Raw genomic sequence first — 20,000 nt, 5'->3', positions numbered from 1 at the left:
CCCTGCCTTGTAAACGAAACAAAAGATAAAAACTTCAATCTGATAACCTCGTCTCTCCTCGTTATCTCCTTGCAGGATGTTGTATCAAAATCGCGAGGAGAATATTCATTTTGACCAGCTCACAAAGTTAAAGGGTTAAAATAAGTCACTTTCTCATTGCAACCCCCCTACCTCCCCCCTCTACCCTACCTCCCGCTCTCCCCTACCCCCTTTATCCCCCTCTGGCTTTAAGTTGATATTAGGTGTAATTGTTAATAGGAGACTTAATGCACTTCTTCCGCCTTTCATTTTGAGTCTTTAACGAGAAAGTCGACACTCCGAAGAAGTCTGAAGAAGGTGAGTTCCTCGTCTCATCTGAATATTTCGGGAGTCATTTCAACTCAAACTCGAAAACTGAGGACAGCTCTAACTCAGTGTTTCAAGCCATCGTTGCAAAGTACACTATTGAGATATTACAGCGAAACTGATTTATACAAAGCAAAAGTTCGATCTGGACCGAGTCATATTTGTTTACAAGCCGCACTATAACATCGTCCTCTCGTCTAAACCTATGGCTTTCGTGAAGTTTTAAGAATGTGCCACGACATTTTCTGACTGCGGAGTCTCAACTGAAGTAAATAGCGGTATCTTCAATTTAAGTAAGAAATTCGTATACATTTCGCTTCTAACAACAAATCTATAGATTTATGTATATGAGCACGATCCTTCGCAGTGAAGCACTATTTGAGCAATAGTGAAAATCAGACCTGAAAAAAATTTCAGGCCTGTACGGGATTCGAACCACTGACCTCTGCGATACTAGTGCAGCGCTCTACCAATTGAGCTAACAAGCCAACTGCTCCCAGTTGGCTTGTTAGCTCAATTTTGACTCGAAGTATTTCTTAGTCAATTTAGTCTTTAAACTCTTTATTAAAAAGTTTTTTGCAGCAGACAGGAAATTCGTCTCTAAGAGAGCACACTTTTAGAATAGCGTAATACTGAGGATTATGCTTCCGCTGAGATCAATAACTTCATTCTTTCTCACAGCGGAGGGTTTTTTAGTTCGTAATTTATTATGCTTCCAAACCGGATTTGACGTTAAATATTTCAAAGAAGGAAAAAAAGATTCTGAGTAATAACAACATGGAGTATTGGCCTTCCCCACCCCTCAGCTGATAACATTTTACGAATTCTAGCATCTCGATTCATGGGGGCTGTAACACCGATAACTATTCCCTCTCAAAGATATATATATATATATATATATATATAAATTAACATAGTCACTCAGACTTTAGAACAGCTCTGTGGTTTCTCCAACAGAGGCATTTCTAGTCCGTAATTCCCTCTTGCGATAAGCTAAGAAAGATCTCCCATATATTCTCAACTCATCAACCGTTACTCAATGTTAGTTGCGTCCTACCCACAGGGGCAAGAATTCGGAAGAACATTGAAAGGGAATTATTGTACTTTTATTCTTCGTGAATTTATTCGGTGATTTATTCATTCATTCTTTTTTTTCCAGCCTGGAACTTTGAACAGAGAGGGAGAAACTGCAACGAAACAGTTCCTGACTCTAATTGTTGATTTGTAATACCAGCACACTGGTTAGTTCAAGATGAGGTTTTTTTTTTTTTTTCCTTGTCGATGCAGGCGTTTTTCTTTTATCGAGCTAGTGCTCAGTATTTTCTTGGTGAAAATTATAGCTGCCATCTTTGATTTTTACAGCAGCGAAAGACTGAGAAGTTAAAGAAATTTGTACCAGGGGGTTGGTGACAGTCGAAAGGAAGGTGAGGTGAGGGGGTGGGGCAACAGAAATTCTTGCCCTATCTTTGATCTCTCACCTCACCGTCCTTTCTCACTCTGTATCAAATCTGGCCGATCGAATAAACGACGACTTACTTTAACGAGAAGCAAGGATCCAGGTGTAAACAACTAAAAATGCCATTGACGGCGGGAAATCTGAAGCTTACTTACTCATACAGAACCAGCGCACTTTGTGCTCAAATGAGGTGTTTGTCTGTGAACAGAATTATAAAAGAGACAGATTTGAGTGCAGTAAAGAAATAGAGAAAGTGACGTATTTTGTTTTGTCACAAGCGTGAGGTAAAGAATAAATTCGGAGTTCTCAGGTGGAGTCGAACCTCAAACCTGCGGATTCCGTTGGTGCGCGGAATCCAACGGTTTTAGAAATGTTTCTCTCTTGGGTAGAACTTTCCAAGATCCATAGTGCTCGTATGAACTCTCTGAGATTAGTTGTTAACAATAATGACTATCGTATAGCAGGAATGACGGGAAGCCTTTCTCCTCAACAGATTTCGAGGTCAAGATGCCCGACAATGAACAAATGAAGCAACGTGTGACACCATGTGTTCTGTTTGGGCTCGTTTGCTTTTTTTTTGGGAGGCATTTGCCTCACAGGGTATTACCTGACTCCCGGTTACGAAAAGGTTGGTCTCAATAATCGTTCTCTTTATCAGTTTAGTGACAAACCGTATGCCTTACCATTTGGCATAGCCGTAATGTCGTTTGGATTTTTAGTCATTGCTATCGCTGCTTGCAACGATTATTGATATCGGATGGAACGGATCTTTCTTCTTCTCGCTTCCTGGAGATAGACCTTGGGAACGAGGTTATGAAAACGATTGTGTCATCGACATGTGACTGAATCGTTTTTGTTTATTGCTGATTGGCAAGCAAAACTAACCCTCTCCTAATATGCACTGGAAAAGTAGTTCATGCGTTTAGTTCACATTATCGCGGTGACATCGCACTAAAAATTTTGAAACATATTTAGTGCAGGTACCTTTAAATTTATTTTATCTCATGGCAAAGACGAGATCAAAACCAAGTCATGTTATGAGATAATAACTTTAGTTCTGTGTTTGTTAGCCCGAAAATGTTCCAAATAAAACATAAACATTCCAGATATCTCCCTTCAGATTCTGAAATATTGTTCAAGATATTATAGAATTAACAAACACATGCAAATCAACCAGCTGGAGAAACCACCGGTGCTCCTCCTAGTTGCGGAACAAAAGAAAAAGGTCTTCACGACTTTTTTTCGCAGGAAAGTTCGCGGAGTAACGGAACTTTGATCGTCAACAATCTGTTAGTCCTCAACAGGAGTAAGGGGAATTTTCTGTGTTGGAGTCGTTAGTTCCAAGACTTTTGTTTCGTATGATAATGATGATATAGGCCCGGATGCTTTATTCGAACAACTTTTAACTCAGCATTAATAACACGGTCTACTAGGTCCCAGTCCTCTCCGCCCCATTTGTATTTGTAGTCCTCAGTGTTCATTCCTAAAGATAATATACAAGACTCAGTGGCAGATCCACACTTTGAACTAGGAGGAGGGGGGAGGGGGAGGCGGGAGGGGGAGGGGGGAGGGAGAGGCAGGAGGAGGAGGGGGAGGGGAGGGGGGAGGGGGAGGCGGGAGGGGGAGGGGAGGGGGGAGGGGGAGGCGGGAGGGGGAGGGGAGGCTTTTTTGTGTGTGTTTACCTTCCGACCTTTTCTTCCCTCTGTGTTTATTTTTTTTTTTACCAACATGACAGTAAAACGCATGTTGGAAAATAAGATTAGTAAACTTCACTTGACGTTTCGTATGTTTCGACATACATCTTCACAAGTGACAGTTAAAAATACACGTGGCGACTAAGTTTGAATTTAAGATAAGTAACAAATTAACATAACAATGAACCAAATAAAAAAATTTGCATATACAAAGGTGCAAACTAATACAGATAAAGCTTATCGCTGCTGACATTATCGTTTAGAGTATGTTTAAGCTCTCATGTTGTGACCAGATATTCTCAAATGTCAACCGTTCCCAAATGTCAAAGGTTGTATATAAGGCTAGTTGTTGGGAAGACCTTTTGTTAATATCTTAAAGTGGTCCCATTTCATGTTGTGACCAGTTGACGTGACGTGGTCCACGATAGCAGATGTATGACAGGCACTTGCAATCTACGTTTTGTTTTTCCAGTGTAAAAATCCGGGCAGTCCCAACAACTAGCCTTATAAACAACCTTTGACATTTGGGAAAGGTTGACATTTGGGAATATCTGGTCAGAACATGAAATGGGACCACTTTAAGATATTAACAAAAGGTCGTTCTGATACTCATTCCAAGATAAAGGAGACTCTATTAATTCAAGAACTTAAACCTACTCTAAACGATAATGTCAGCAGCGATAAGCTTTATCTGTATTAGTTTGCATCTTTGTATATGCAAATTTTTTCTTTTGTTCATTGTCAGGTTAATTAGTTACTTATCTTAAATTCAAACTTAGTCGCCACGTGTATTTTTAATTGTCACTTGTGAATATGTATGTCGAAACATACGAAACGTCAAGTAGAGTTTACTAATCTTATTTTCCAGCATGCGTTTTACTGTCATGTTTGTAACTGCAGTTTGTGTGCTATTTCTTATCAAGCTACGATGGCCAAAGAGAAAGAATTTTTGTGGTAGTGTGTTTGATGCGGTATGGCCAGGAGACATTGAAAATTGTCAGGAATTTAAAATTCCAATTATTAATAACAAGAAACACATCTTCCATCAACTAAGAGTGTTCACAATTTCAAACGTAACCATGCGGAGATTGATGAATTTCGATTTTTTTTATAGCTATGTTCAAGATAATTGCTTTTAATTTTCGTAGAATTTCTCTGATATGAAATGGTAACTGCCTCAATAAAATATATCACCATATCACTGAGTGATTGATGAAGGAAATATGTGCATATTGCATGTCAAGATAAAGGAATCGATGAAATTAAAATAAATATTTTTTTTTAGATATGAGCCTTCAACAGAAAATTGATGTTGTTTACCTTTGAACCGTACCCAGTCTGATTTATAAATGCTCATTAAACCGAATCCATTCATTTCCCAGTAACCTTTATGATCCACGTGAGTACTGCCACAATGCAGCCGGCCAACTATGGGAGCGTAAACAAGACGTCCTTCTATTGTGTTCTGCATAACAAAAAAAAAAATAAGATTTTATGCTAAAAATGAGGACAGTATGAAAAAATTATGATTAAATTAAAATAAATCAGTGTAGAAAGATCAGTGAGGCGCGCTCGCATCAGATAAACTTCTAGCAGTCCGTAGCTCGTGTCAAAAAAGTCAGTAAAAAAAAAAGAATGATAGCGAGCTAATTAAGCGGAACTCTAGGTGCGAGGCCCACGAACTCCCAGGGTTCCGTGCGACGCTCTAACAAATCTTTTTTTGTGGATGCTGTTAGAACAGCATCCTTTATGCCATCGCATGTGTAAGGTAACAAAAGAAACTTCGGTAGCCAATAAGATCATGAGAATTGCAGTCGATTTAACTCAGTAACATTCTGATGGACCTCGAGTAGTTCTCGGTAGTCCGTCTTTTCCACGACTTTGGACGGGTCTCAATGATCGCCAACGACTAGGATACGGATATGTCCGATCTTCCAAATATGGTTGGCGATAAATGTCTGCAAACGCTCGGAATTTTTTTTGGCTGTTGTACCGATGGCGCCCGAAATGACAAGTAAGCCACGATTATTTATGACGAGCAGAACAAGCGGCGTAGCGGGTGTAAGAACATCCTCGGAGACCCAGGGGCTGTGGGTCGATTTCAAGTTAGGACATGAAGAGCCCCTGGGGACATTGTAAGACAATGTCCCCAGAAGCCCTTCATGTCGTAACTTGAAATCGACCCTGGGTCTCCGAGGATGGTGTAAGAAGTGATAACGATATTTGGTAAGCAAAAATGTTTTCTCTCTATTTTACCCACTCAATCAGGCGCAGCTTTCGAGGAATACGTAAATTATGCAAAAAATCTAGAAAGATTTAAGCTTAAATCTCGTTTAACGTCTAAAGCGACATATCAATGACTGCAACCATCGTGTTGTATACAAACCTCGCAAACTTTAAAACACGTTCTCTAGTACTAGTGATACCTGCGAAAGTATTCAGTATAATTTCCGGTAAGATTTTCGCGGACTATCTGATCGATTTCTCTTACATTGTGTGCTGAGACTGAAAATTTTCATCTCAAGCAAATCTCCGTCGCACAATTGATTTTCATTCATCGTTTTTGTTTAGAAGTAATCGTGGACGATGTGCTGGACATTATATCTGTCAAAAGATTAGCCGCGTTTCGATAACTGTTGTCAAACAAACAGGTCTGTCCATTCACTAAATCTCTTTCAAAAACATCTCGAATGGTGCGGAAAGTGTCGAACAGTTCTTTACAAACATACGAGTTACGTATTCCTCGAAAGCTGCGCCTGATTGAGTGGGTAAAATAGAGAGAAAACATTTTTGCTTACCAAATATCGTTATCACTTCTTACACCATCCTCGGAGACCCAGGAGCTGTGGGTCGATTTCAAGTTACGACATGAAGGGCTTCTGGGGACATTGTCTTACAAGACTAGTTCCAAACGGTCGCAGTCGTTCTGCCATCTGATTGGTGCCAGAAAATCTTTGTGTGTTTTAACACGGACATATACTAGTAGCTCAGTTGCTCTGGACCGTGCGACGGAGATTTGCTTACCCACGTAACTCGTATGTTTGTAAAGAACTGTTCGACACTTTCCGCACCATTCGAGATGTTTTTGAAAGAGATTTAGTGAATGGACAGACCTGTTTGTTTGACAACAGTTATCGAGTAACGAATTCGAACATTGTCAAAACTTTGGCGATCCACTATTCTTTTAGTTTGAGCACAATTGATTTTCATTCATCGTTTTTGTTTAGAAGTAATCGTGGACGATGTGCTGGACATTATATCTGTCAAAAGGTTAGCCGCGTTTCCGTAGAAAAGCGCTTAACAGGAGTTGTCTGCACTAGCTCCGATTTGAGGATCGTCCCGATCTTTTGGGACGCAAAGAAACTCCTCTGTGAGACAATGAACCTCCTTCGGGAGACAATGAACCTCCTTTGGGAGACAATGAACCTCCTTTGGGAGACAATGAACCTCCTTTGGGAGACAATGAACCTCCTTTGGGAGACAACGCACACTGATGAGACTTCATGCAATGTTGCTTATGACAAAATATTTGACAGAAACGATAGTGTGGATAAGTCTTTTGACCGTGAAGAAATCAAACCGACACATTTTGTTCGAAGCAATGTGGTTGCGAAATGCACCCTTGTTAGAGTATTCCTGAAAGCTGTGCCAGGTTCTGTAAAATACAATTCAGCTATTGATTCTGTTACAAAAGTACCAATAATCAGTGATAAGGAACTCAAAGGTATGAAAAACGATCTGCAATTTAGATCACGTACACCGTTCAGGCGGCTAGCAGTAAAACGAGTTTGACTAATGGTCGTGGGTCGTGGGTACAAGTCGTGGGTCGTGGGTGTGGGTGTGGGTGTGGGTAAAAGTCGTGGGTGTGGTTAATACTTAATAATAAAAGTAACCATTTAAAATGTTAAATATAATAATACATAAATTTTATACAACCCTGTCATTCATTAATTTAACTGTTCTTTCTTCTAGTTATTTTATTTTGTTTATTCAATTTACCCTACTTTACGTCTAGAGATAAATCTTGTAATTACACACTGTGTACGCGTTTTTCGAGCTGTGCGGTCTGCGTTCTGCATTTTCGAGGTCTGTGTTAACGAGACACCTGAGCTGCTTTGTACGATTGTACCAAAAATGATTTCATATAGTAGAAGTACTATAACGTTAAAATTGCGACAGCGCTCGTGAATTCTATATATATTTGCGGCTAAAGTCAGGGGCCAAGGAACAGAAATTCCGAGATCTCGTCTGACAACATCAATGACAAAAGAATGATAGATAAATCTGGTAATTACACACTGTATACACAAAGAAAAACTGATTGTGCACATTAGTCGACTGACTCAAAAGGCACACACAACCTCTGCCAGACTGGTAACTCGACAGTGGAGGATCGTAAACGCAATATCAGCTGTTGTCACACTACAGGGTTTTGTCCTAGGGAAACTCAAATTTGCAAGTGTGACCGATTTTTCCCTAAGTAAATTACCTTGGGAAAGTTTTATTGTCTGGGGCTTGAAAACCACAAGAGAACAAAAGAATGTCCTGTGGATTTCCCTTGACAACAACCCTAAAAAGCAGAAAAAGGGAAAAATCAAATCCCAGAGTAGCCGACCAATGGACGCTCGTCGGCGATCGCGCTGGTGACAGATCCGGAATTATCATGTTGTGAAACTAATTTAATGTAATTACAAGATATATCTTTCTTCCCGTCGCGAAACTGAAACTAATTTCATTGACAGTGAGATAACAGATAAAAATAGACGTAAAGTAGGGTAAATTGAATAAACAAAATAAAATAACTAGAAGAAAGAACAGTTAAATTAATGAATGACAGGGTTGTATAAAATTTATGTATTATTATATTTAATATTTTAAATGATTATTTTTATTATTAAGTATTAACCATACCCACGACTTTTACCCACACCCACACCCACATTCACGACCCACGACTTGTACCCACGACCCACGACCCACGACCATTAGTCAAACTCCAGTAAAACCATACAGATCTCAAGATAGAGAACCATCTAGAATATCACTGCGAAAAGTTATCCAGTCATTGAAATTTCGAAAATTGAGATCAAAAGTGAAGAATTTGCTCAAAAAATCAGTTCCTGCTTCATCTGTTTTACACAACATTGCTTGTAATTATAAATTGTGGAAAATCAGACATACTAAAAGGCAAACAAGTTTCTTTAGTAATTATCTTTTACGAGCTAAGTGTGCCACTTGTTCATTTGCATTTAATGCATCAAAAAGAAATCTTTTACTCTCTGGAGATGTTGAATTAAATCCAGGTCCTGTTGCAAAAGGCAAAACTGGTTCATTGGCATTAGTATCCAATACTACAGGTGATTTGCTCTTAAACTACAGGCTACTTAGACATGGATTAAGACCACTTGATGTTGGTGGAGGAGGCGACTGCTTTTTTAAGTCAGTATCACACCAGTTATATGGCGACTCCAACCATCACCTAGAAATTAGAGCATTGGCTGTCCAGTATTTGAGAAATAATCCTGAGCGATTTATAGAAAGCAATTTGGATGGATCATGGTTAAGTTATTTATCTTGTATCTCTATTCAAGGAACATGAGCTGATAACATTGTTATACAAGCTGTTGCAGATTCACTGAACTTAAGAATTTATATTGTTGAATCTAATGCAAATTTTTCAGATTTGACCCTGGTTGAATCTGTGAATACTGAGGTTGGAAGTATAAGGTCTATATATGTAGGTCACATTGGTGAACTGCATTATGTGTCAACTTTACCAGCTGGATTTGGAGTAAATTCAACTGAAACTGGAACTGAGAAGTCTCATGTAAATCTTGCATCTTGTGACTTTGGCATAAATCATAACCGTAAAAGAAAAGACAGTGACTACATGAAAGAATATAAAAAGAAGAGAAAAGCAGAAAAAGGCATTTCTAAGGAGGAAAGAGAAAAAAATAATCAATACATGAAGAGTTATAGAACAAGGAAAAAAAGTATTGAGTTTTTTATTTCAAAGTTTCGTGACATTGTCTCTCAAGGGCCACTGTATATTTGTACTTGCTGTGATCAAATGTTCTACAAACATAGTGTACTTCAGACTAGTAATCTAAGACAAAAGAATCCTGATATTCATAAATACCTTACAGGTAAGACAAGTGTCAACAATACTGAATGGGTTTGTCAAACATGTTTCAAGTATTTGTGTAAAAACAAAGTTCCACCATGTGCTATAGTTAATGGAATGCAATTTCCACATAAACCAGCATTCTTTGATCTAAATGAACTAGAGTGTAGACTACTTGCACCCAGAATTGCTTTTCAAAAACTCATGCAGGCACCACGAGGAAGGCAACTTAAGATACATGGTAATATTGTTAATGTTCCAGCAGATGTGAACACCACTGTTAGTATGTTGCCATGCTTACCACATGAAACTGCAACAATTAAAGTCAATTTGAAACGTAGGCTACAATACAAAAGTAGTGCATTATCATTAACTGTTAGACCAAATAAAGTTATCAATGCTGCAATTTGGCTTTTGCACAACAGTGATCTATATCAAGAGGAAGGTATTGCACTGAATGAAAACTGGTTACATAACTATAATGAAGCATTAACTGGAGACATTGAAACCACTGATGATGAGGATGTAGTCTTAACTGATAATAGGCAAATCAATGAAGAAACGTCACAAAATGATGAAGATGAATGGAGTCAAGATAAAGCAGACATTTGTGCTGGTGTGGCTGATACTTTGCTAACACCACCAGATTTTGCAGGTCATAATGAGCGGCAGTGCATTCTTAATCTCGCACCATCAGAGGGTAATATGCCACTGAGTGTATTCAGGGATGAATATTCTGAAGAATTGGCATATCCAGGAATATTTCTTGGACAGAAAAGACCTGGTTACAAAGATCGGTTAGTTAAAGTTCTTTACAGTGACATCTGTAAATCAGAATTGAGAAGGTCAGACCGTAGAGCTGCAAAAAATGTTGAAAACATTTTTTAGAAAGCGAAAAAGTTGCAGATGAAAATTCTGTTAGGAAAATCACAAGTTGCTTTAAGAAAATGCCACAGAAATAATAGGTCTCTAAAAGCTGGCGATTTAAAAAATGATGGAGGATTAGAAAAACTAGTACATCATGATGAGGGATACAAATTTCTGAGAGCTTTACGAGGAAGCCCACCATATTTTGAAAAAGCTAAGAGAGATCTATTTGCTATGATAAGACAACTGAGCACAGCTACTTTGTTTTGTAGTTTCTCATCAGCAGAAACACAATGGATTCACCTTCTTAGAATTCTTGGTCAACTGGTTGATCACAAGCAGTATAGCAATGATGAACTGGGAAATTTAAACTGGGAGGAAAAGTGTAGATTGATCCAAAGTGATCCAGTCACATGTGCTAGACATTTTGACTATCAGGTGAATAATTTCTTAAGACATTTTCTGCTAAGCAATGCTGAACCATTAGGAAAAATATCTGACTGGTTTTATAGAGTTGAATATCAGCAAAGAGGTTCACCTCACATTCACATGATGATATGGATAGAAAATGCACCTGCATTTGGTGAAGATAGTGATAGCATAGTGACCTCATTTACTGATAAAATAATAACTTGTGAGAAGGCAGCAGACAATCCTGAGTTATTGGAACTAGTTACCAGACAAATTCATAAACATTCTCATACATGTCGTAAGAAATCTAAAAATGAATGTAGGTTCAATTATCCTCAGCCTCCTATGAGGGAAACAATCATTCTGTATCCACTTTTTGAGAATGAAATACTAATGAGTGAAATAAAATCACATAAGGAATCATGGAAAAGCATTAAAAAAATATTTGAATGACCTTAAAGAAGGGATGGATATCACTTTTGACAACTTACTTGTGCTCTTAAATATTACTGAAAGTGATTATATGTTAGCCATCAGATCATCAATTAAGACACCAACTGTATTTCTCAAAAGAAACCCTAACGAATTAAGGATAAATAATTACAATCCTGCTTGTCTTAGTGCATGGAGAGCTAATACGGATATTCAGTTTGTACTAGATGTATATGCATGTGCTGTATACATAGCAAATTATATTTCAAAGGCTCAGAAAGGTCTGAGTGAACTGTTACGACAGGCTTGTAATGAAGCAAAAAAGGGTAATTCCAACATTAAACAGCAAGTGAGAGATATCGGAAGCAAGTTTTTAAATAATGTTGAAATAAGTGCACAAGAAGCTGTATACATTGTTTTACAGCTTCCAATGCGTAAAGCATCTCGACAGGTTGTATTTATAAACACCTCACCTCCCAGTGAGAGAGTAAACCTTTTGAAGCCACTTAGTGATATTAAAGATATGGTTGATGACTCTGAAGATATTTATTCTGGTCATTTGATCAAAAGATACACAAAGCGACCAGCTAGTCTTGAACACCTTACTCTAGCAGACTGGGCTGCCTGGTATGATGGCGATACAAAACCATACCTTAAGCAGTCTAAAGAACTTGACTCTGATAGCCTTCTTTTAGAAGTAGCTCTTAATGAAGTTAATGATGATGATAATAATCACACCCACTCTAAATGCAAATCTTCAAAGAAAAATGAAAGGAGGAAAATAACTAGAATAATTAGAAGTGTATGTTTCAACAAAGAAACTGAACCAGAGAAATACTTTCGTGAACTAATCATGCTTTTTACTTCATGGAGAAATGAAAATACTGATTTGATCGGTAATTGTTCAACTTATCAAGATTACTTTTCTCTATTTGCTCATAAAATAAATGAAAACATGAAAGAATATGTTGTATGTAATGAAGACTTAAATGAAATACAAAATCACACAAATAGTACGGAAGACATGGACCATCAGTATGACCTGATAGCACCAAGTACTCAAAATGTTGAATGCCAAGATGAGGCTGAAGGTAATCAAGATTTACAACCTGACTTAAATGAGAAATACAATCTTTCTGATGACATTGGCATTCCATCAGCAGATTTAAATCATGAACCATTAGTTCTAAATGAAATGCAGGATGAAGACTACAGACACATAGTTCAAATGTTGAACAAAGAGCAAAAGGAATTTTTTTACCATGTATTGCATCTGATCAAAACATCTGATGAGCCATTTTATTGCCTCCTCAGTGGAGGAGCAGGAGTTGGGAAATCAGTTGTAACAAAGGCCTTGTATCAGGCAGCCTTAAAATATTATAATCAGAGAGCTGGTGTTGACTTTACACAGGTGAAGGTGTTATTACTAGCACCTACTGGTAAAGCTGCTAATAATATCAAAGGCAATACCATTCATACTGCTCTTGGAATATCTGCATTTCACTCTTTGAAAACATACAAAAGTCCTGACTCAAGCAGACTCAATACTCTGAGATGTCAACTAGGTCATATCAAATTGATATTTGTAGATGAGATATCCATGGTTGGCAACAGTATGTTTAATATTCAAATCAATAACAGACTGAAAGATATTAAAGGAAGTCAGTTGCCCTTTGGAGCTGTAAGTATTGTTGCTGTAGGTGACCTATTTCAACTTCAGCCAGTAATGGATGGTTACATATTTAAAGACCTAGACACAGACTATAGTGTTCTTGCACCTAACCTTTGGCAACAACATTTTAAAATGTTTGAATTGCATGAAATTATGCTGCAAAGAGAAAGTAAAATGTTTGCTCAATTGCTTAACAGATTAAGAGAAGGTAAACACACTTGTCAAGATATCATGAAGCTTAAAGAAAGGTTAATAGATTCTGACAGTACTGCATATCTTAGTGTACCTCACTTATTCATACAGAATGTTAAAGTAAATAAATTCAATGACAGAGTTCACCATACTATGTCTGGTCCTAAGTTCTCAATCAAAGCACATGACACTGTTATTGGAGCTCAATCTCAGAAACTTAGGGAAAAAATACTGAAACAGATTCCACTTGATCAACCAAACAAAACAAGTCAATTGCATACAGTGTTGCACCTAGCTGTTGGTGAAAGAACAGATATCTCCCTCAATGTAAGAACTGATGATGGCTTGACAAATGGTGCTGGTAACATAATCAAACTTATTCAAACACAAGAAACTGGCAAACCTTCAGGTATTATTTGGGTACAATTTGATTGCCCTGATGATGGTGAGAAAACAAGACATGATAATAGACATCTTTATAAGCAAGGCATTGAACCTACATGGACACCCATTAAACCAGTTACATCACAGTTTGCAGTGGGTAGAAATAGAACAGCACAGGTCTTAAGAAAACAATTTCCACTACGTCCTGCTGCTGCAAAAACCATTCACAGGTCACAAGGTGATACAGTTGATAAAATAGTTGTCAACTTTGATTCAAGAGCAATACCTCATATTCACTATGTAGGTTTAAGCAGAGTAACAACAATAGAAGGCTTACACATAATAGACCTTTGTGAAGACAAAATAGCTGTAAATACTGATGTACAGAAAGAAATGGAAAGGCTGAGAACTGAAGCTAAATTACATTTGTGCATAAATCCTGTTTACAATGCTGATCAAGTGCTATTAAAAGTTTGTTATTTAAATGCAAGGTCTTTACATAGACAAATTGAAGATGTGCAAAGTGACCTGAACTACAGTAGTACTGATGTAAATATTTTCACAGAGACAAGATTCTGTCACTCTGATGATGAGAGTGCATATATTATTGATAACTATAGTTTGTTTAGAAATGATGGTACAGTAACAACTACTAATCTCCGACCATATGGAGGAACAGCAGTTTATAGTCGCGTTGATTACTATCCTGGTTATCCATACTCCTGTAATTCTCATGGGATTGAAATAACTGCTATCAGACTAATGACTGCTCCACACATACACATATTTGGCATATATCGCTCACCTAGTGTACCCATAGTGCAAATGCGTTCTGCATTATCCAATGTTTTATTTTCACAGGCCTTGCAACTCAATGTTTTAATTGGTGACTTTAATATTGACTGGCTAGAAAATGCAGAGAGAACATCACTGTATAACTTATTTGTAAGAGATCATGGATATAAACAGCTTGTATCATCTTACACCACAGATAACAAGACTTGCATAGATCATGTTTATACTAACATACCCATATCAAATATTAAGGTAGAAGTACTTGAAACATATTTTACAGATCACAAGTCAGTTTGTGCACTTGTTGATTGCTTTAATGAGGCAGTTTAAATATCAAACTGTTTTGCATGAAGAGAGAGAAAGAGATCTTCCTGATTTTCTAATATTCTGGTACATGCTCATACTACTCATGAACCTTCATTATGTTCATTGACTATGAGCTTTCTTTACGGTAATGGCATTAAACTGAGAAGAAACAAATTAACTATACTTGTACTTGGACATTTACATTGTACGACTCTACATGATGTATATCAAGCACATTACAAACTACTTCATTTTGCTGCAAATATGAAAATTGGTCAAAATACTGTTACTTTTATTTCACAGTACAGTTGTAACTGACATTCCAAACATGGCATCAAACTCAAGGTAAGTTCTTGTGTCCTGATAAGACCCTAGCAATCTCTTAATACATTAACCCGTTGCCATTGAAGCTAATGAACACAATTACATTCATTTACCCACAAATTTAATTCTCTCTCATTTTTCTTTTCTTTTAGTAAAAGTACATCAACAACAAAGAGTAGCAAAAGTAAAGACTCAGGTAAAAAAAAAAGCTTTTTTTATAAAGTAAATGGTTTGAACCCAGGAGTATCAATAGTTTGTATAGTGTGATCCGCGTGAAAGAAGTTCTAAAAATATGTTGGTGAATGACATTTCAGCAACCTGTTTGCAAGTCATCTTTAGAGTCAAGTAAATAATAGTTGTCAGTTGATGATGTTGTAAAGTCTGATCCATAGACCACTTTCATAAATGGCTGCCGGATGAAAATTCTTTTGTTTAAATTTAAATTAGCCCTTCTGGCCTTGCTCGAGATAATGTATTCTTTTGAATTTTGTACCGGAGAACGAGGTCAGAAGGGCTAAAATTTAAACAAATAAATATTAAACCGCCAGCCATTCATGAAAGTGGTCTATGGCCAGTTAAGCCATGATCCAATTGGCTGTAAGACGTGTGTAGTTTGTCAACAGTCATTGGTCTGTTTGATCCATCTATTGTTCATCAGTTTGTTTATGTCATTAATGAGTCCTTGGTAACGTGGGTAGTTGTTGACATCTGTTGAGAGATGTGTCTGTGTTCTAAGTTAGTGAACCAGCTTTCCAAAGTCAGTTGTTGAAACTAGTCAGTACTGTATGTTAAGCATTTAGCAGACTCCCATTCAGGATTCTGTGATTAATATGTCAGTGATCTTCATAAATGTGATAGTTTACATCGCCATTTCTAGTCGCTTGTTTATTCTCAGTTAGTCTTGTGTTAAGGTTCCTACCAGTCTACAGTGTAGGATGCTAAGCAGTCAACAGAATGGCGGGGGGGGGGGGGGGGGAGAGATATAAACCTTGTCTGCAACTATAGAATTGACTGAGCCACAAATACAAAATTACTAAATTGTTCTTCTATTTTTTTTTCTAGACGAATCCATAGAAGGATATGTACATTTGTTAACAGAGGTTCAAACAGCAAGAAATTCCACTACTAACTACTTCAACTGCCGCATTCAAACAGGGCAAGGGGAAGCAGTACGTACTGTATGCTATTCACCTCAAAAACGCATGAATTTAAACCAAGCATTCCTTAATAAATCACCAGTGAAGATTATTGGAGTGAAACAAACACCATCAAAAAGGTTCCATACACGAGAAGAAGAATTTACCATTGCAAAACATGCAAAAATTTCTCCAGCTTCTCTGTCATTTTTCTTTTAACGAAAGCTTTAGCAACCAGCTATGCACAATTACTCAAGCACTAGGAAAAGATCTATACGAAACTGTAGATGTCAAGGCCAAAGTCCTCAAGAAGGCGGAAAATAAACAAGTCATTATAAAAGATGGTGAGAAGGCAAAATATAAAAGCGATTGCCTTATAGCTGATGAAACTAACTCGGTAAAACTGGTCTTGTGGGAAGGCATAACTGATAAAATTCATGCTGGGAAAACATACCACTTCAAACAATTGAAACTTGGCATTTTTGATGATGTCATGTATTTAAATACTAGTGAAGCCACTGACCCTCAAGAAATTGATGATTTACAGAACATCAATCTGACCACACCAGAAATAAAAGACAACACCATTGAAGGCCGCTGCATTGGTGTTCAGATCAAGCGTACTGCCTCTTGCATAGTATGTAACATGACCATCAACGAAGCACAACTTGAAAGTGAAACTGTAACTTGTAACAACTGCAACATGACTACTCTTTCAAGCATTTGCAATACAAAATTAGTTGCTCAAATTGTCATTCAAACTATGCAGGAGAAAAAAACTCTCAAATTTACCTGCTTTAATGATGCCATAAGCAGCGTCCTCATAACAATTGACTCCCAGATGTCATTATCTGATATCCCACTAGAAGACTTACAGAAAATCATGTTGCAGGCAGGGAATAAGAAAATTATAGCAGACAAAACAACTCAAGTAATTTCACAGTTCCTCCCCTTGCATTGATATTAAGATTAAAAATACATGTACAGCCAATAGTGAATCACAGATTTAAGGAAAACTGTAACTTGTACCAAGTGCAACATAACTGCCCTTCCAAGTATTTGCAATACAAGAGTTATCTATTTGCTCAAATTTTCATTCAGTCCAGGGCGGATAAAAAATGCACAAGTTTACTTGCTTTAATAATGCTATAAGTAGCTTCCTAATAACAAAAGACTTTCAGATGACGTCTGATATCCCATTATAAGGCTTGAAGAAAATTATGTTACAGGCAGAGGAAAAAACCATGCAATATACCAGACCAACAACTTCAGTGATTTCGAAGTTCCTCCCCTAATTAAGTGATATTAAGATGTATGAACATTAACTCTCCTTTTCTTAAACTCTTATTCAAGCTCTGCGAAACAAAAAGATTGAAGTTTACTTGCTAATGACACTATAAACAACGTAATCAGTTAGTAATTACATGACTTAAACAAAATTATGTTCCAGGGAAAGCATAAAAATTTTAAAACCAACAAAACCACACAAATGGTTCAAGAGCACTACCTTCCGTAAATATTGTAGTTGTGTTATACAATTTCTCTTGTTAATTTTTTTAACTCCCTTATGGGAACATGAGTACTAAGGAAATGTTCAGTTGTGTTATTTAGTAAGTTACCCAAGGCAAGGTTAAAATCTTACCATTTCAACAGCAACATCTCTTCGTTTTTGTTTTTAATACCACATGTTATAACTTCCCTTAATTACTACCTCTCAAATATCCTGTTACAGTATAGGTAAACTAATTTCATTTTTTCACTTGTTACTTTTAACTTTATATTTTATATCTTGTAAATGTTGAGAACACTGCTTTTAAGCAACTTATATGAACTTTCACATCAATTTCTAAAAACCCGTTGTTAATACTAAAAACGATCAGTATTGCAATGACCTGTATTTGAGTTCATCAATAAAAATGTTGCTATTTACTTGGGTAGTCTTATGTTTCTTCTTTTTCTGCTCATTAACTATAGCGCTTCTGCCCCGACGATTTTCAAATAAATTCTTTCAATGCCTTCAATCTTTACCACCAGCATCCACGCGCAGTTTGCAACTGCCTTTTGTTTAACCGTGCGACCGACTTTGCCAAAAGCAGGGACTTTACGTAGAATATAGCATCAAATGGCACACCGTCAATCTATAAGTAGTCATTTTCTATAAAGGTTTACTGGTGCCAATTCATAGCACTACGATCGGTATCTACATGAAAGCCCGCGAGATCATGGATCTCCGCAAATAAATACCACATAAATATATAGATTAATGAATAAATAATCATTACTCAAATCATAACAGAAACTCACCTTACGAGCGCTGTCTAATATGTCTAAGGGAACGTCGATATGAAGATCAAATAAAAACAAAATGTCGTGTATACTTGGAACATGCTCAACAGCTTTGTTCAGAGCCATTGTCTTGTAAAACTTTCCTTTTAATGGAACAATCGTGTGTCTGTTACGAAGAAGTGTCGTGTTAAATGCCTTTGTCATGTCAATATCTTCGCTTTCAAAATCAACGACAATGACATGGAAGCTCGTGTCGCCCGTTAAAGAGCTGGCTATAGTGATTTGGTTAATAAAATGATACACCCATCTGCCTTGTTCTTTGACAGGAAGAATAAAGTACACCTTTGCTTTGTTGTTCCAGCTCATACCTCGAGGAAAACACAAGTTGGGGTTGGCATCCTTACCAAACACATGCTCTGATAAACGAAATGATTGATTGGCGTCTTGTAAACCGATTTCAAGATCCACGGAGTAAAGAACGCCGTGAACTGGATCTGGAATGTTTAAAACCTTGTGAATTCTCTTTAGAACATATTTTCTGCAGGTAAATCAAAGAATGGTATCAGTTCAATAAGTTAATGGCCTTCATTGGTTTTAATATGTATCTCTAAATAAACCTTGGTTGCCAGGGTTTTTCCCTCTCCCAAGATGAAGGGAACAAGGCAGTAAGCCAATTAGGGACGTGCGCATACCTCTTTGATGTGATAAGTTCTAGTCCCAAAGCATTACTTCTAAACTCAGCCCGAATGGTTAACCAGTAAAATAAATCATTTACTAACATTTAAGCATAGGGTACCATAATGATGGTTCGAAAAACATGACCAATAGCAGAAAATGACGGCAATTGCATTTCACTTTGCACTTTGCATTTTCACTTTGTCTTTGAAGAAAGCTAGTCAGACTGATCACAGTTTTTGGGCCTTTGTCAGGGCTCTCAGCCCAGCGCCTTTCAAAATCGCCATTTGGCAATCTAGAGTCAAAGAATGGTCACCAAAAACAAAAAAAGGAAGAGTTTTCGCCAGAGAAAAGAAAAATCTGCAGTTTTAGATGACATGAGCTTTGTGCGACATCACACCCAAACGAGAAGAAAGAGGTATTTGTTTTAGCAAAGAAATTGACAGACTTTTTATGACATCGTATGTAAATGTTTATCTCACTGTTACGTTGGACCGAAATCACCATGTGATTCAGGTCGTCAAATTTGCGACTTTTACATTTTTCAATTCTCGATCGCCTTGGCAACCAAACTGTCGCAGTTAGCTTGGAACGCTGTCTCTTATTTGCATTCCGTTCGAATCGTGTCCATTTGCACATCGGTTTTTTTTCTTTTTTGTTAATGGACTTTTATCGTTACGTAGCACCCCAGTGATATAATTCTTGACTTTTTTGACATTTGTTATACCTTCGATTTTTTCACTTTTAGATCAACTTACTTTGAGGTTTTACGGTCTAGCGACATAACCATCTCCTCCATGGCTGCTTGAATTTTGTCCCCGTCAGCAATTTTGTTGGGCCGACTCCACGAATTTCCTTTACTCAGCATACTACTTTCATCAGCAGGGTAGACACTGGATAA

General features: G+C 37.3%; 3 protein-coding genes across 6 annotated transcripts in view; 2 read left to right on the top strand and 1 right to left on the bottom strand.

Annotated features, from left to right (window-relative positions):
- Positions 1–2,640: 2,640 nt before the first annotated feature.
- Positions 2,641–20,000, bottom strand: part of LOC148719065 (beta-1,4-N-acetylgalactosaminyltransferase 3-like) — an 18,549-nt gene continuing 1,189 nt past the window's right edge. Inside the window, exons 1-4 of the mRNA XM_088741168.1 lie at positions 19,858–20,000; positions 18,443–18,962; positions 4,816–4,960; positions 2,641–3,284 (exon numbers count right to left, since the gene is read on the bottom strand). The exon at positions 19,858–20,000 is cut by the window's right edge and continues 1,189 nt beyond it. Of these exons, the coding sequence (XP_088597294.1) occupies positions 3,136–3,284; positions 4,816–4,960; positions 18,443–18,962; positions 19,858–20,000 (957 nt within the window). The 3' untranslated portion in view covers positions 2,641–3,135. The remainder of the gene's footprint in view (positions 3,285–4,815; positions 4,961–18,442; positions 18,963–19,857) is intronic.
- LOC148719067 (uncharacterized) lies at positions 6,958–10,514 on the top strand. Its single transcript, XM_088741508.1, has 2 exons — positions 6,958–7,219; positions 9,096–10,514. The coding sequence occupies exons 1-2, from the start codon at positions 6,958–6,960 to the stop codon at positions 10,505–10,507; spliced, it is 1,674 nt and encodes a 557-aa protein (XP_088597634.1). The 3' UTR covers positions 10,508–10,514.
- Positions 11,364–18,067, top strand: LOC148719066 (uncharacterized). Of its 4 annotated transcripts, XM_088741162.1 has the most exons (4): positions 11,364–13,602; positions 14,982–15,023; positions 15,155–15,198; positions 16,065–18,067. In XM_088741162.1, exons 1-2 carry the CDS (start codon positions 11,364–11,366, stop codon positions 14,990–14,992), a joined length of 2,250 nt encoding a protein of 749 aa, XP_088597288.1. In that variant the 3' UTR covers positions 14,993–15,023; positions 15,155–15,198; positions 16,065–18,067. The 4 variants fall into 4 exon arrangements, with proteins under 4 accessions (XP_088597288.1, XP_088597287.1, XP_088597286.1 ...); XM_088741161.1 differs by having other exon boundaries at positions 14,982–15,198; XM_088741160.1 differs by having other exon boundaries at positions 12,096–15,023.

The sequence above is a fragment of the Stylophora pistillata genome, chromosome 12 (assembly GCF_964205215.1).
Source record: "Stylophora pistillata chromosome 12, jaStyPist1.2, whole genome shotgun sequence".
Taxonomy (NCBI): Eukaryota; Metazoa; Cnidaria; class Anthozoa; order Scleractinia; family Pocilloporidae; genus Stylophora; species Stylophora pistillata.
The sequence above is the reverse complement of the archived record's forward strand: the minus strand, read 5'-3'. Positions and strand labels throughout refer to the sequence as shown.